The sequence below is a fragment of the Polypterus senegalus genome, chromosome 13 (genome assembly GCF_016835505.1).
Source record: "Polypterus senegalus isolate Bchr_013 chromosome 13, ASM1683550v1, whole genome shotgun sequence".
Lineage (NCBI taxonomy): Eukaryota > Metazoa > Chordata > Cladistia > Polypteriformes > Polypteridae > Polypterus > Polypterus senegalus.
The window spans coordinates 22,408,265-22,425,732 of NC_053166.1; the positions used below are offsets into that span (position 1 = coordinate 22,408,265).

General features: G+C 38.6%; 1 protein-coding gene across 4 annotated transcripts in view; it reads left to right on the top strand.

The window, feature by feature from the left end:
* Nucleotides 1-17,468, top strand: part of LOC120542306 (dentin sialophosphoprotein-like) — a 77,766-nt gene that overhangs the window by 13,996 nt on the left and 46,302 nt on the right. For 3 of the 4 annotated variants that reach the window (XM_039774663.1, XM_039774665.1, XM_039774667.1), the window contains exons 4-11: nt 248-360; nt 5,115-5,367; nt 8,487-8,506; nt 10,264-10,443; nt 10,617-10,829; nt 12,993-13,166; nt 14,993-15,199; nt 16,489-16,690. In XM_039774663.1, coding sequence (XP_039630597.1) covers nt 248-360; nt 5,115-5,367; nt 8,487-8,506; nt 10,264-10,443; nt 10,617-10,829; nt 12,993-13,166; nt 14,993-15,199; nt 16,489-16,690 — 1,362 coding nt within the window. The remainder of the gene's footprint in view (nt 1-247; nt 361-5,114; nt 5,368-8,486; nt 8,507-10,263; nt 10,444-10,616; nt 10,830-12,992; nt 13,167-14,992; nt 15,200-16,488; nt 16,691-17,468) is intronic. The other variant, XM_039774666.1, reaches the window with a different exon arrangement.

Here is a 17,468-nt window from a genome sequence, read left to right on the forward strand (position 1 = left end):
AGAATCTCTAATTTCGCCTCGGGAACACTCAGTTTGGCTTTGGTTTGAAGCTGGGTATGTGCTATTAGTATGAGTTGATAGTTGAAAAGGGCATCAAGAGGTAACTAGTTTGCAGGATTCAAAATGGTCAGGTTTATTTTTACTTAGAATAAATGCCTGCGTCTCGGGTCATCCTAATAAGTATTTTAACAGGCGGTAATTTACTGACTAACACATTATTTTCTGTCGATTTTAAATGATCTTGCAGGTGCCAGGGTTGTTGGGAAAACCGCACCCACTCAAGGTTTGGGGAAGAAATTGAAACACAGCAGTAAGGCCTCAGATGTAGACTCCTCCTCGGAAGATGATCTATCTGAAAAGGTAAAAGCTCTGTATAATTGTTTGTAAATGCATAATTGTTTAAATCTTGCCTGCTTCTGCTTCTTTACTTGCAACCAAAGGAACTCCAGCAATGTAAATTACTTAATTGCAGTTTTTTTCAGTTTTAGCTCAGTTTAACAGCATTTCTTTAGAGTAAATGCTCCATCAGAGTTGGCCTTATACAAATGAATTTGAAAGTATTTGTGTTGCTTTTGAGTATTTGATTTCCAGTTTACAATTTGTTCATGTCATGTCAGCTTTGCTGAATAGATACAGTACATGTACTTGTTCTTTACCATATACTGGAGAATGTGCGTTCAAAAATATATGGATGTTTGTTTTTCTTTGCCTGATTTGTTGTACTGCTCAGAATAGCTTTTCTTCTTCTTTGAGTGTCTAATATTACTGACTAGCAAAATACCCGCGCTTTGCAGCGGCGAAGTACTGCCTTAAAATTTTTATTAAGAAGAAAATTAAACCTTTTTAAACTGAGGGAAAATATACCAATAGTTATTTGTTGAGGATCTCTTTGTATACCACATTGTGAGTTTGGCCCTCTGGTTGTAATATGACCAAGCTGTGCGCTGAGCTTACTCTTGAGCATGCAACGTACAGTTGGCCATGTGAACAGTAATCTTGTTTCAAATCTTACAGCTTGGATTGCTGCTCTCATAATCGGTTTGAGTTTCATGGTTTGTTTCAATTACGTCAGTATTTGTAGTGTTGAAGAGACATTCGGCATCTGTCAAGCGTTGTAAGTATACAACCAGTTTCATCGATAACTTAACATCCAGCTTTTGAGAGTTTAAACATTCATAAACATCAAAGTGTCTACTACTGAAATTGTCACCTGTCAATCTAAGATGTTTAAGAGGCATTGGCGGTTGTCGAAAGGTGTAAAATATTTGGCCATTTCAGTACACTTGAAAGCGACAACCGAACAATTAAGCGGCAGCCATCAACTCACATGCAGAACCATAGGTGAAGGGCTTAAGCATTTCACTATTCTAGTGCTCCTGTGTAGTATAATTATCTCCTGTACCGTCATCAGTCCACACCTTGAACCTGTCCCAGTCATTCAATACATAAGACACAATGTTCTTCCGGATATCAAGAGTGAGCCTGATATGGCCGTGCAATATGTAACAAAGAGAATGGAAAAGGCAGGTGCCATCTCCGGGCATGGAGACCACTCGGTAAGTGACAGTTCTTTGATCGACGGTGATCACCTTGATAGACATGTTAATGGGGGTACGGTTGGAATGATAAAGGAAATGGGTACCTGAACAATGTAAAGTAAGTCTAAAATACCTACACAATAACTATAATCGTAATAAATGAATAATAAAACAATGGAGAAGCCGTGGATTAAATAGAAAGGCTGTAGTTATCAGCAGGGAGACGTGAATCCCGTGGCGAAGCAAGGAAGGGAATGTAGAGACTGGAGCGATGGACGGCCTTATACAGGCAGGCAGCCAACAACGTGGGAGGCGCTGGTATGAGGGACCCAACGCCGCCTCACACGGTGACTGAGCTGCAGGCTATGGACGTATATATGTACGTAAGTAGGATTCAGTTAGTGTTGGGAACCCGCGTACCAAATTTCTTGAAGATGGGCCCATAAGTAACAAAGACCGTTGAAAAGTTCAATATGGCGCCAACAGTGGCATCATACCACCGAAATAAGTACCAAATTTCAACCTTCTACCTATACGGGAAGTTGGAGAATTAGTGACGTTGGAAAGTTCAATATGGCAGCTGACAGTGGCGTCATCCCACCGAAATAAGTATGTACATTGGTTTCTGTTAGCGCAGGGAGGCCGCCTACCAAATTTCGTGAAGATGGGGCCATGAATAAGAAAGTTCAACATGGCGGACGTTGTTGACCGTTATGACAGTTACGCGCAGAATTTTGAAATGAAACCTGCTTAACTTTTGTAAGTAAGCTGTAAGGAATGAGCCTGCCAAATTTCAGCCTTCTACCTACACGGGAAGTTGGAGAATTAGTGACGTTGGAAAGTTCAATATGGCGGCCAACAGTGGCGTCATACCACCGAAATAAGTACGTACATCGGTTTTGGTTAGCGCAGGGAAGCCACCTACCAAATTTCGTGAAGATAGGGCCATAAATAAGAAAGTTCAACATGGCGGACGTTGTCGACCGTTATGACCGTTACGTGTAGAATTTCGAAATGAAACCTGCCTAACTTTTGTAAGTAAGGTCTAAGGAATACACCTGCCAAATTTCAGCCTTCTACCTACACAGGAAGTTGGAGAATTAGTGATGAGTGAGTGAGTGAGGGCTTTGCCTTTTATTAGTATAGATACTCGGGTAATTGTGGTATAAAACTTGATAGTCACACGTAGAGTAAAATGAAAAAATTTTCATACATGTCTGCCACATAATAGTTCTTTTTCATACTGGATGTTCCACCAGTGACCACGCTGCAAGTATCTGGTAGAAGCAATTAGGTTTTTGGGAAAAAAGATATTGTTCTATAGTAGTACCTGCAGTTATGGCAGGCTTTGGGGCAGGGGGAGTAATGTAGTGTTTTCAAATGGTTGCATCTTTGAAAAAACTTTCATTGACATAACTGGTGATATCCTCCTTTGCAGAGTGTCTTGTGACAAAGCTATTAAAGCCTTATTCTAATGGTTATTCTGTGGAAAGCTGTTTCATTTGTGACTCTCGAAACTCATAGGATCAACATCCATCCATCCATTTTCTAACCCGCTGAATCCGAATACAGGGTCACGGGGGTCTGCCGGAGCCAATCCCAGCCAACACAGGGCACAAGGCAGGAACCAATCCTGGGCAGGGTGCCAACCCACTGCAGGACACACACAAACACACCAAGCACACACTAGGGCCAATTTAGAATCGCCAATCCACCTAACCTGCATGTCTTTGGATTGTGGGAGGAAACCGGAGCGCCCGGAGGAAACCCACGCAGACACAGGGAGAACATGCAAACTCCACGCAGGGAGGACCCGGGAAGCGAACCCGGATCTCCTAACTGCGAGGCAGCAGCGCTACCACTGCGCCACCGTGCCGCCCTAGGATCAACATTTATATATAAAATGAGTACAGTAGATTATACATGAAAGTTATAATATAGTTAATCTAGAAAATAGATTAAACATATTTACATCTTAAATTGGAGTTGGCATTCCTGAAAGTGCAAAGTCAGTTTTTTTTTTTGTTTTTTTTTTTATAAGTAGTACTAGATAATTAGAGTACTGCATATCCTTTAAATCACCCTAAACCCGGTCTATTCAAATGGCAGCCCATTGGCAATATGCTGCTCAAAAGGAACCTCTGAGCGGCCCAACCCAAGGTCCTGCCAGAAACGCATTATGTACAAACCAGTAATGGTGCACTGCCCGATAACATGCAGTGAATAGACTTAACTTGAGCATTCATAGTTTTCATCCTCTTTCTCTGTACATTTAGCATTCGCTTACTCAGAGGTTGATGCGTTTGCTGCTTCCTGAGCAGCTCTTCTTTTCTCCACCCTAGCGGCCCACTTTTTCTCTTCCTTCGTCAGCATCTTTTTGCGTTAAAACTGATTGACAGTGTATTTGTTGCAATTAACTTTTCACTTAAACTGGCACTTCATAAGATATGAAGAGGTAGGGGAAGTGACGGCGAACGTGGTAGGGATGAGAACGGTGCCCGTGCATATGTGTCGCACGGCCACCCTGCTGACTGCTGCTGAGAGTTGATTCTACAATAAAATAAAAAGAGGAATAACCTTGGAGGTCAATCATCACCCCAAACGTGAATAGTAGACATTACATAGTATACCTGTATGTGTACCAAATTTCAGGTCAAATTGTTTGCGAGCTACAGGTGATTTAAAATCCTGGACAGACAAACGGACAGCCACAGTAGCATATTATATATAAAGATTAAAATCTGTACAAACTTTTTATTAGACTCGTAAGGCTTATACTGTAAATGTCAAGGTTTGATGACAAAAGAACGGCTGCTATTGCACTGGTTGAACAACTTGTCTTGTTGGTTTATTACTAACTTGTCATATTTCTAAATACCCATCAAAGATCCCTTTTTCACCTGTGCTCCATTTTCCAGTGTCCACTCTCAATCCTTCAGTCTGGCGCCTTTCCCAACTCTATAAAATTACACAATACATTGTCAGACCTAGTTGGTCCATTTCAGAATGCATGTTTGTACGATTTGTTGGAGGAAAACTTGCACAGACACAGAGCAAATGGCCAAATAGCATTTCATGTGGAAACAGAGCTGTACTTGTCTGCCATTTATAAATGTATTACTAGCATTGAACATATATGTATTCTGTTAGGTCTGGTAATCTTTCAATGTGCCTACTCACTTACATTGTCAAAGATGGTTATAAAAAACTCTCAAACTATCATTTAATTTTAAGCTGCATTTAAAGAGCACAACACCTAAACATATCCCTGGACTTGTCCTGTTCACTGATGTAAATCATACACTTCCATTTTTTCCACAGTAGGAATAGAGGGATAGAGCTGGTGGGTCTCTGTCACCTGCACATCTAGATACAATGAGTTTACTGGCCTGTATCAAGATTTTTAACAGCTTCTGTATCCACGTATCAGAATATTTCATGTAGCCAATTAGAGGAATTAATGAAATAAAATAGTTTGAGATGCTTTAGGCTGTCATTGAATCCTCTTCAGAAAATTCAGATGACCTGAAGATTTGTTCCTTTTTATGTTTCTTTTTTTTTTTTCCTCCTCATTAGGTAAAAGTTTCAGCTTCAGATGCCAAACCTGTTTCATTAAAATCATCTCCAGCCTCCACCTCCAAAACTACTTTGAACAAATCTACCCCAGCAAAGGTTTCCACCGTAGCCTCCAGCAAGTCTGGTTTACTTACTAAAACCTCCAACGTTCCTGTAAAAAAGCCTACTGAGTGCAGTAAGAAGGCGGAAAGCTCCGAGAGTGATAGCACCGATTCAGAAAGTGAAGAGGAAGCACAAGCAGTTAAAGGGGCTGGTGAGTTCACAAGGCAACTGCAGTGGGGATGAGGGGGTGTTCTCTATAGAGAGCCAAGGACAGAATGCCAGTTTTGCAGAGTTTTGCTTTCTTATTATGATTGTTCCTGTATATACTTGATGTCATTTGCACTCTTTATCTTTAGTTTGGTTTTCCCCTTGATTTTCAGATACATTTTGATTTAAAGACACTCCAACTTCACAATGTGACACTTAATGCACTCCCTCTCTGAGTAGCACATTCAGTTAAGATTTCAAGAACCGTTAATCCTTTGTGTAAATGTTGCAACTAGAATTGCTCCACACGAGACTATGCTACAGTTTTAGTTAGTATCGGGGACCTCAACCTGATGTCATATTACATGGCTTCTAGTCACAGGGTATGTCAGAATGGCTGGCCACAGTTGTCATTTGCATCGTTTGACCATGTCGATTTTCTCACCTGAAACTTGCCTCCCAGGTCACATTTAGCAATCACACGCCAACCACCCAACACCGCGCTGCCTGATGTAACCACTGCTGTATGAAGGGCTATCGCAGCCCTTTTTCTCTTCTTTCTTTTTTATTTTTTATGGTAAGTAAAACATGTGACAGACATGCTTCTGATAAGTTTGTGAAGTGTTCCTTTTTCTTCGAGTATTTATTGGTTGCCATCTATTATACATACAGAGCCTGCCACAGCGACTAAAGACAAAATGAAACCTGTTTGATTTTGCTGGGGTGAGTCACAGACTAGTTGGAGTGAGTTTGCTGGGCCTTTTAAATTATGCGACCAGCTACACTAGAGCACACCACTGTCTGGCTCTGACTCCCTAAGATTATATACAGTAGTGTGAAAAACTATTTGCCCCCTTCCTGATTTCTTATTCTTTTGCATGTTTGTCACACAAAATGTTTCTGATCATCAAACACATTTAACCATTAGTCAAATATAACACAAGTAAACACAAAATGCAGTTTTTAAATGATGGTTTTTATTATTTAGGGAGAAAAAAAAATCCAAACCTACATGGCCCTGTGTGAAAAAGTAATTGCCCCCTGAACCTAATAACTGGTTGGGCCACCCTTAGCAGCAATAACTGCAATCAAGAGTTTGCGATAACTTGCAATGAGTCTTTTACAGCGCTCTGGAGGAATTTTGGCCCACTCATCTTTGCAGAATTGTTGTAATTTAGCTTTATTTGAGGGTTTTCTAGCATGAACCGCCTTTTTAAGGTCATGCCATAGCATCTCAATTGGATTCAGGTCAGGACTTTGACTAGGCCACTCCAAAGTCTTCATTTTGTTTTTCTTCAGCCATTCAGAGGTGGATTTGCTGGTGTGTTTTGGGTCATTGTCCTGTTGCAGCACCCAAGATCGCTTCAGCTTGAGTTGACGAACAGATGGCCGGACATTCTCCTTCAGGATTTTTTGGTAGACAGTAGAATTCATGGTTCCATCTATCACAGTAAGCCTTCCAGGTCCTGAAGCAGCAAAACAATCCCAGACCATCACACTACCACCATCATATTTTACTGTTGGTATGATGTTCTTTTTCTGAAATGCTGTGTTCCTTTTCGCCAGATGTAACGGGACATTTGTCTTCCAAAAAGTTCAACTTTTGTCTCATCAGTCCACAAGGTATTTTCCCAAAAGTCTTGGCAATCATTGAGATGTTTCTTAGCAAAATTGAGACGAGCCCTAATGTTCTTTTTGCTTAACAGTGGTTTGCGTCTTGGAAATCTGCCATGCAGGCCGTTTTGCCCAGTCTCTTTCTTATGGTGGAGTCGTGAACACTGACCTTAATTGAGGCAAGTGAGGCCTGCAGTTCTTTAGACGTTGTCCTGGGGTCTTTTGTGACCTCTCGGATGAGTCGTCTCTGCGCTCTTGGGGTAATTTTGGTCGGCCGGCCACTCCTGGGAAGGTTCACCACTGTTCCATGTTTTTGCCATTTGTGGATAATGGCTCTCACTGTGGTTCGCTGGAGTCCCAAAGCTTTAGAAATGGCTTTATAACCTTTACCAGACTGATAGATCTCAATGACTTCTGTTCTCATTTGTTCCTGAGTTTCTTTGGATCTTGGCATGATGTCTAGCTTTTGAGGTGCTTTTGGTCTACTTCTCTGTGTCAGGCAGCTCCTATTTAAGTGATTTCTTGATTGAAACAGGTGTGGCAGTAATCAGGCCTGGGGGTGGCTATGGAAATTGAACTCAGGTGTGATACACCACAGTTAGGTTATTTTTTAACAAGGGGCAATTACTTTTTCACACAGGGCCATGTAGGTTTGGATTTTTTCTCCCTAAATAATAAAACCATCATTTAAAAACTGCATTTTGTGTTTACTTGTGTTATATTTGACTAATGGTTAAATGTGTTTGATGATCAGAAACATTTTGTGTGACAAACATGCAAAAGAATAAGAAATCAGGAAGGGGGCAAATAGGTTTTCACACCACTGTAAACATAAGCTGTGACTGAAAATAGCTGGAAAGGTCACATAATTTGACATAGCCTTTAGTAACCTTTACAGTTTCCTTGAGTCATGGGTTTGAGATATTTTTTTTGTTCGGCAAGCTCAATAGATTTAGTCATATTGCATTTTTAAAACTCATTTTGTGTATAAAGCACATTTTACTTCTTGGGAGTCATAGTGGCATAATGGATAGCGCTGCTGCTTCACAGCTTCAGAGTAATGCCTGCATAAAGATTGCACTTGCTGTAAGTTTTTTTGGTTTGTGGAATAATCCCAGTGAAGAAATGGTTTCTCATCTACAACTGGTTCATGCCTTGCTCCCAAAGCTTTCACAGTAGTCTTCAGTTCCTGTCGCCTTAAACTGGATTAAGCAGGTTTGAGAATGTTATGTGGTGCTGGTTTGTCAAATAATCCTTCCATCCAATTATATTTTATACCTGCTTTTTAAATGAGTGTGTTAATCTAGCTCTGTTCAGTGTGATTGCGAGTGTGGGTGTATGTGTACCCAAATACTAACTGGTGCCCCATCTAGGATTTCTTGGATTGCTGTGCCAACCCTGACCTGGATAAGCATTTTTTATAAATTGATAGATTGATATTTATGAATCTGTGTTTATTTTAGTACAGTTTGTTTACTACTGTGTTTTGATTTTTTTTTCCCATTGTAGGTTCTACAGCAACCAAAACAGTAAGTACCAATGTCTGTTTATTTTTGAATTAAAGACTTTGAATATAATTTGTGTTGTATCTCCACCTCACAAATCTATCTGTAGTATTTTTTGAGTTATAATATTCTTGCTTGCCCTCTGCTGTTACCAAGTGTATAATGCAGAAATATACAGGAAGATCCCAAGCAACACTGAATTTGTTAGCAAAAGCTTTCCATTTAGTAATCATGTAGATAAAAGTCTTGCAACTTGCGGTCTAGTGATGGGTAGGTAAAAAATGTAGCACTTGAATATCATCTCTGAATATCTAATGGTAATTCCTGCATTTGAGCAGGCCCCTTCTTCAGGCAAGATGTAATGAAGAAGGGGCCGGAGTTGCCTCGAAAGCTTGTATATTGTAATCTTTTTAGTTAGTCAATAAAATGTGTCATTTTGCTTGACTTTTCACTACATTCATAATGGCTTACACGGTACAACACCCTAGTACTACAAAATCAAATACAAACTGAAACAGTTCAGAGGTGCGTTTGACAAAAACTTTTGCTGTGTTCCATGCATACACAAACTGGCCAGTACTGTAATTTGCAGCTGCATCTGCCATGTTTTTGGCTTCTAGAAGATTCTTGACTCGACATACCCTCCACTACCACCTTGCCATGTCTTATTCTTTAGGATTATCATACCTCACCCCAATCCTGTGATTAGTAATAAACAAGACCGTTCCTACAGCAATTGGTATAGAAGCATTAATGATCTTAAGACACATTTACAAAAGTGAGAGAGAAGGCCAAAGCTAACATACTGCACAAGTTGACACAAGGAATTGCACATATAAGGACCCTAATTAAGCAAACAAAATTCAAAAGTTTTTTTAACGATGATGGCTGGAATGACATTCTAGATATACAGCATTCTCTCGGCGATCTTTCAAGTTTCATTTCCTCCACAAATAACACTTCTTGCCTTTGGGCTTTAACACTGGATAGGAATTTAGTGAAAATGAGAGTTAATAGCCCTGCTTTGGACCCTCCTGCGGTGTTTGGAAACAAAGAAATAAGAAGCCTGATTAAGGCTGGATTTCAGTTAAAACAAACTAACAGCAACTTTAGCATGCCATGCCGCTTAAGATCATCATTCTGGATGATAGGCAAATCAGCTTTTGGATTACTCCTTAAATTATGATTGCATACATTTTAAAAATGTTTTGTAATAGTTATTTTCAAAGTTGGCTTATGCGGGGATGTTTTTTAATAAAGGCTTATTGTGTAGTCCAGATGGTACAGGTTAATACCCTTGCTGATTTTATTTATTTATTTATTTTTACATGAAATTGTGCTGCAAAGCTGAACTCTTTCCCCTTTAGACTTCACATTGTATTTATTAGTGTTTTTTTTTTTTTGAGTTCACGTCAGCTGTATTTCTATTTAATAGACAGGCAGGGCTATGTGGTGGCTAAGGCATCTGACTCATGATGTGGCCCAGAGTAAGTTATTTAAACCTCCCTTGCACCACTTAAATTTAAAAAAAAATGTAACCAGTTGTATTGTATACTGATCTTTGTAGTTTTTTTGAAAGTCAAAAGTAAAATAGTAATAACTCTTAAGTTAGGCCAAGCTGGAAGTGATGGTTGCATTTAAAGCTGATTCCACTGGTGGCATGATGTACTAGGTATATTCACTGGCTCACCTTTCTTATTGTCATTTTCTCACTGACAAATGTAAAGCTGACTTGGAAATGTCTTTCTACCATCTTTTCACTTTTTTGTTTCTTTCTCCAGAAGCCTATTGGCACGTTAAAAGGCAGTAGTGTGACAGAATCCTTTGAGTCACCAGTCAGAACAACACCTGGCCTCAGTAAAGTCTCTTCTTCTGCGAAACAGATAAATCTTGTCACAAAAAAGAAAGGAGAGACTTCGAGAAGTGAATCTTTGGAGAGTGAAGATGAGCGGCTAGCATGGGTGTGTCAGGTGTTTGTTTTTTTTAACAGCAATACAGTTGTGCAAGTTAATGGCTATGGGTTCGATATTGATGGCAGTCTTTTATTAATCCTACATGACTTAAGTCTTCAAAGTCGTATGTCGCTGAACCGCATTTTGCTTGTTTTTTTTTTTTATTTGGGTTTTTATTTTAGAACATTTCGTCTATACCAAAGCTCCATTTACAGTCGAGAACACCAAATAAAGAAGTCAACAGCAATTTGGTGGCAAAAAGTCTCTCTTTCCTGCCCACCCCAAAACAAGCTACGCAAAGTCAAACAGCACTGAAGAGTACAGCGAAAAAGAAGAAAAGCTCCAAAACAGATGACAGCAATTCTTCAAAAAGTGATGACAACGCACCAGTAAAAGTATGCATTGTGATTCCCTCTTTTAAATAGAAGATAATATTGATTTTAATAATGATTCCCAAATTGTTTTTATTTCAGAAACTAAAAGATTTGAAAACATTAATAAAGCATTCTGCAGGGTTTGCAATAGGTAGAATGCTATCACTAACTAGAATTTCTATTGTTTCTATGTGAGCTCTTATGTCTGTGTGATTCTGCTCTGTGGTAGATTATCCCTCCTCTAAGACCTCAAACTTGATAAACAGTGTAGAAAATGTAAGGATGGTATATTTTATTACTCACTTTTATGGGGTTAATGACTAAGTAATGCTTCATAGTATAGGGTGGTCCAGATCTAATTATGCAGTTTTCATTACGCAATATTACTTTACATAGAATTGTTTATTACATAGAAAATCACCTGAAAAGTCCCAGATCATCGAGAAGTGTGCGAACTGACAACATGAAGAATCGTCTTCGTGCCGAACTGGAATCGTCCCCGCATAAATCAAAGTCATCCAGACGATCTGGATCACCATATATAAATTGATAAATAAGTACGGGACTGTAATGCTTCATAGTATAAATTAATGTACTAAGTATCTGATAAAATGCTGTGAGAATTAAGATACAGTTCCATGAAATATTCTTTAAATGCAGTGCAGTTTCATTGTCATTGTCAGATAGATTTAGAATTGCTTCCAAAATGCTAAATGTTCATCCCAGGAAAAACAAGTCAGAAATGCTCTTTTTTTTTTTATCAAGAAAAAAATGTTACTACGTGTAACAGAAACATGGAAATTTGTCAAGAAATGTCAACATAAATACAGTAAGAACGTTATTTCTAATGACCACTGCAGTACTGATGTAGCGTCCTTCATGTTTTATGTTTTGTCAACTACGCTGTGCCCAGTGTTGCAGTCGGGACAGTAGAAGTGTGTTTCTTTGCATGTGTTTGTTACAGTATTTTTTCAGCTGTTTCAGAATAAAACAGCAAGACGCCCCTTGTCCTATTGTAGGCCACCACAGTGCAAGGCTTAGTGACTGCCACATTTCCCCTGACACAAACATTGACAGTTGCTACATTATATATAGTGCTTAAGGCGCTAACATCTTTCTTGTCTTTCTACTTGATTGCAATCATTTTGCCTTTTTGACAAGGACCTGCTTGCACCACAAAGAACATTCAGGTGACCAAAGTCACCTGACATATCACGATGTTCAGTTGTACAGTGTCGTGTTCATCAGTACCACTATCCATGTCAGATGTATGATGACCAATTCACATTGTCATCATTTTCGCTTGATTGAGCTAATGTTTCAGTTTGTTCTAAACCTGGATTTTCAGCTCCTTGTTTACACCTTTTTTTTGTATACTTCGCCCCAATATTAATTACTTAATTTAGAGAGGCAAAATGCATAGAAATATTCTTTTTTTTTTTTTGCAGTATGATGTTATTTAATCCACTTGATGGCAACAGGATACTGTTCCAAGAGTCACTTAAGCTTAACACTGTAACGCAGATCATTATACGTCAGTCAAGTTTGACTCGGTTTAACTGTAATTACTTCTAATTCCAAACCTGAGTCAGACTCTGGTTTAACACCAAGAAGGTTAAGGGGGAACAAAAAAAGTAAATATTCTGCTTTCTCTTTTCTTTTTATTGAATGACTTCAGCAAAAATAGTCTGTGCTAAGAAAAAAATCAGGACATTTCAATGGATTCATGTGGTTTGTAGTCATTTATTATTTTCTTTCAAACACCATTTTCAATCCAAATTTATTCCATGAGTGGTCATGAGTTGTTACATTATGTACATTTTCTTTCACCTCAATTGCTGACCTTTTCCTAGTTAACAAGCCTCTGCAAATGTGACTCAAATCGCTACTATTTCAGCCATTATACTGCTACTCTGGTAGTATTATTGTCACGTGCACAGAGAACAGTGAAATTCTTAATTGCATGTCAAACTAACACATGGTCTTTCCCCGATGAATTAAAATACATAGTCCCATTTTATTTAATAGGAATACAAATCAACTTATGTGATATACTCCTTACCCGTGTAGTGTAGGTAGTAATTAATGAGCTGTTCAATCTTACTTAGTCACAGTAATGTTACAAAGGATTCAAGGTAAATCCCTACATTTGACAACTTTTGTGTTTGTTTACTTATTTTTCAGAAATGTTTGTCTGTGTCAAAGGGACGACAAACCCTTGTGGAGTCTTCGCCTAAACAAGTCTCAATTAAAAAGACCCCGTTGGTTTCAGGCAAGTCTACAAAACCAAATCCTGTGCAGGCAAGTGATGAAGGTAGCTCTGATAGTGATAGCAGTAACTCTTCACAAAGTTCCCGAGTAAGTGAGCCTTCACACCTTTTGTTTTCTATTCTTTGTTCCTTAGCCGGTAGGCACAGTTCTAATCCTCAAGAATATATGCTTTTCAATTCATTTAGATTAAAGCTGACATTTTATTACTTCTTAAATGCAAATGTGAAAGAGCAATACAAAATCAGATTTTAAGTGAAATGTCAATGTATGGAATTAGTACTATTTCACAATGTTTTTTGTTTGTGGATGCTACTTGAATCTTCATGCAAAGTGCCCAAGTGTGGCATCGGGGATAAATATATGTAAAAGTTGGTAGGCTACTTTTTAAAATGTTTCTGTCTTCTATATTGAAGGAAAAATCCTGTATCTGTAAGGTTAAATTTGGAGTTGTTTAATTTGACTTGTTCCAAAGATGCACATATGTTTTCAGTATAGTGAACTCTAAATATTGTAGTCCCAAGCATCTTCCATAGATTAAATACTTGCTAGGTTAAAGAAGTGTGAAACAGGTAATTATCATGTACTGTATAGGTGCAACAGCTGCTGAGTGACTAGCTCATTATTTAGGAGAAGTTTCATTAACCATTTAGAATGGTTCTTTTAATTTTAAAATGAGGTAGTTACTCTCCATCCAAGGAGACTGTTTAGGCAAGTTACCAACAAATGCAGCTGTTCCCCTTTTGCTTCACAGCTGTTTATTTTTTTTCTTTGTCCTATAGCAGAGCGAATAGCACAGTTTGGCAGCAGCAAAGCACATGCCAAAAGCAGTGTGGAGGAAAGGTGCATATCCCCTGAAAACTAAGTATCTTGCACCTTTCCAAAATAGGAAAAAATAGTATTATTATTTAGTATAGTATTATTATTAAAAATAGTAGTATGGGTTATCAAATTCTCACCTCTTCATATATGGCTTTGTGTTGAATGTGGCTTTATGATTTGACTACACTCTGCAAAATCCTTATTTTAAATACATAAAATAAAGCTAGTCAAGCATTGCTCTTCATTATCGTATTTCTTTTGTAGGAGTTAAAAAAGAGTTTGTTCAGTCTGAAAGGTTGTCGACATTTTGTTCATTTCCAGGTTAATCCCATTAAATTCTTCAGAGGGTTTACTTTGGAATTTCTTAGATCACATGTGTGAAAGGGACTGTTGAAATGTGTTTTGTGTTAGAACAGGGGTGAGTAGCATCTCTCCCGGAGGGCCACAGTGGCTGCAGGTTTTTGTTCCAACTCAGATTAACAAGAAACCAATCCTTACCAATAACAGATGTTAGTTAATTTCATGACTTATTAGTGTTCCGACTCTGCAATGTCAGGTCATTCTTGCATCGTAGATTTTTTTTCCTTTTTAAAGATGTCATCCAAATGATTTGAAGTCTTAAATGATTGATGAGTAATTTTCAGACCTTCATTTTTTCTCTTCAGCTCCCTTCTAAGTATTTAATTAAACCAAATAGTGCACAATGAAGCAAGCTTGATGGAGAACTGCTGGTTACTTTGTCATTTGCATCTTATTGCTAATAAGAAGCAATTAAAAACCGCGAATGCAGCTGTTTAAGACTAAAATAAGCAATTAAGGGTTTGAAATATTAACAACTAAAGCAAGACAACTAAAATGGAGTAGAATAATGCCACTTGAGCAATAAGTGCTTTAACAGCAATAATTGATTTATCATTAAGTAATTGGGCTGGAACAAAAACAAGCAGCCACTGTGACCTACTTGGATTGATTTTACTCATCACTGTTTTAGAACATTTAAGAGGATAAATTAATGAACATTTTTTTACTTAAGGTTGGAAGAACAATACATTCTCAAAGTGTAATTGTTTGTTATTTGTCTGTTTGTGTTTAAGAAACATTTAGGTAATTCAAAAGCCAGTTCTCATCCTGAAATTAATACTAAACAGAGCTCTGCTAAGAAAGCAACATTTGACACACCTGCTAAACAAAGCCCCAGTGTGACAAAAACGCCCCTAAAAGCGGCTGTGGTGAAAAACGGAGACAGTTCAGATAGTGACAGTAATGATGAATCCAATAGTGAAGTTGAGACGCCATTACAAGTATGTATGATTTTTGTTTAACTTGTATTTCATTTCTATAGTGTTTGTTTTTCTTCATAATTGTACTTTTAGAATTCTTAAGCCCTGCTAGGTTGCATCCTGATATGAACCTAAAGTCATCCTTCTGAAAATTAGTATGTAATGTGTGTTGCATGCTCACCCTTCAATACATGGACTGGATAAACTTTAGAGATAAATGTGTAAAATGCTCAAACAGCTGACTTTAACTCTTTCAGGGCTGATGTTGACTTTTGTCAAAATTCAGGAGTAGAGGAAGATAATCAGCTATAAACTGTAACAAAACTCACCCTTATGTTTTAGTTTGACTCTCTTTGCTAGAAGGAAAGTTACACAGCCTTGATGATTGAATCTCGATTCCCTACACATGCACGAGTAGCGAAGAGTATACAACCTCTAAAATGGCACCGGCATCTGGCGAGAGACAAAAGCGAATGTGCAAAGCAAAATACTCCATGGACGTTTTACGTAATTTTGTTGAATAGGACTCTGACCTGTCGGACTCAGAGTTTGATGCAAGTGATCTGGAGATGGATATCAAAAACGAAAGTGAGGTACCAGCATCATCTCGATCGGTCCCCAGCTGATCGTGGTGCTGAACACTTTCGTGTAGCGTTTGCCTTGGAGAATCACCACTTATGATGACAAGAGGTACAAACCATATTGCGTCACACTGCAACCGTCACCACCACCCACCTGCTGTGCGAAGACAGCCAGGCAGCTGGCCCACCGTGCATTCCTGTTGACCAACAAGGTGCCCCCACACAGCCACTGCCTCCAGAGATGCTAAACATGCACCAACAGCAGCCACAGCACGTAGCAACTGATGTTTTATCTTGACTTATGTGTGAGACCATTGCTTTGTGTGCTTTCCATAAAACTGAGTTTTTTGGAAAAAATATTCAGCCCTCAAAGAATTAAGACTGTTGGATTCTTCTTGACATGGCACACCTGCAACTCATTTCTGCCAAGACTGTGCCTGTGCTTTACCATTCAATCAAAAACTTATTTTAAATAGAACCTTTCAATAGAATCACTAGAAGAAGGCGGCTTAAAAAAACTAGATCAGATTTTAATCTGAGTATTTCCTTACTGCTTTGGAAAGCATACAGATTGGTCATACTTTATCATCATGTCATTATAAGCTCCTATAATCTGTGTCTTACTTTAGCCATACCTCATCCACCTGTATAGTGCACTTTCTTTTAATCTTGTTTTTGTTTGTCATCCACAAACTGAGTGTACCAACACTTAATTTGTTTTCTCAACAGTTATTGAATAAACCGTCAAACAGCAAAATAAAGGGAAAAAATGCTGCTTCTTTAGCCTCAAAAAAATGTACTCCAAATCCATCCCAGACCTCTGAGAAGACGGCAGGCAGGGGCAGGAAGAAAGAGCAAGAAGAGGAAAAAGGCTCAGACAGTGACAGCAGCAACTCCTCGGACAGTATTACAAAGCTGTCCCTGCAGGTTGGTAAGAGGCCAGCCTAGTTGTTTCTTTTCACTATTGGAAAAATATTCTTTACTAATTTTTTCATTTTTATTTCACTAATGTGACGAAGCTCCAGCTTGGGAACACCCATACCTGGATTAAAGTGGGCAAAATAAGAGCAGTTACATTAGGTTGATCTTGTAGAAGCAAAATACAAAGGAGACATGAAACAATACAAAGTTTCAAATAAGCAAATGCAATACATCTAAGCTGTCCCAGTCAGCTTAAAAACACTTGTATGCGCAATCATGTGGGATGAGTTGTCCACTTGCGTGATCCACAAGACATTTAACTGACTCCTTCTCACTTCCTTTTATGTCCATTCTCCCAGTATTTGACTCTGCTTGCTTCCTGCAAAGTAGCCATCATTCAGGGCTCTGGCAAAAAGCAACAGTTTATTTGTCATTTGCCCTGAGTAACCTTGTCACAGGAGCCACCTGTGTTTTGGCTTGTACTTAAAGAGCCATGCATCTGCAATCCAAAAGAGCTCCAGGCTAACTTCTTTTCTCATCTAAAAGCTGTCCACGTGTAAAAATTGGACAGCTTTAAAAGTTCTTACTGTTACTAGGCCAAATTTAGATAACAGTAAAAAAAAATTGGAACTATTCAAGATTTATTTATGAATCTCAGTATTTGGAGTATTTAGATTGTAACATTACAAAGCCTAAGGCTGATGTCCCATTACACAACTTGTAGTGATTAGGGCTGTCTTCACCAAGTCATGTCAATGTACATGGCTGAAAATCATTGGTCATATCAG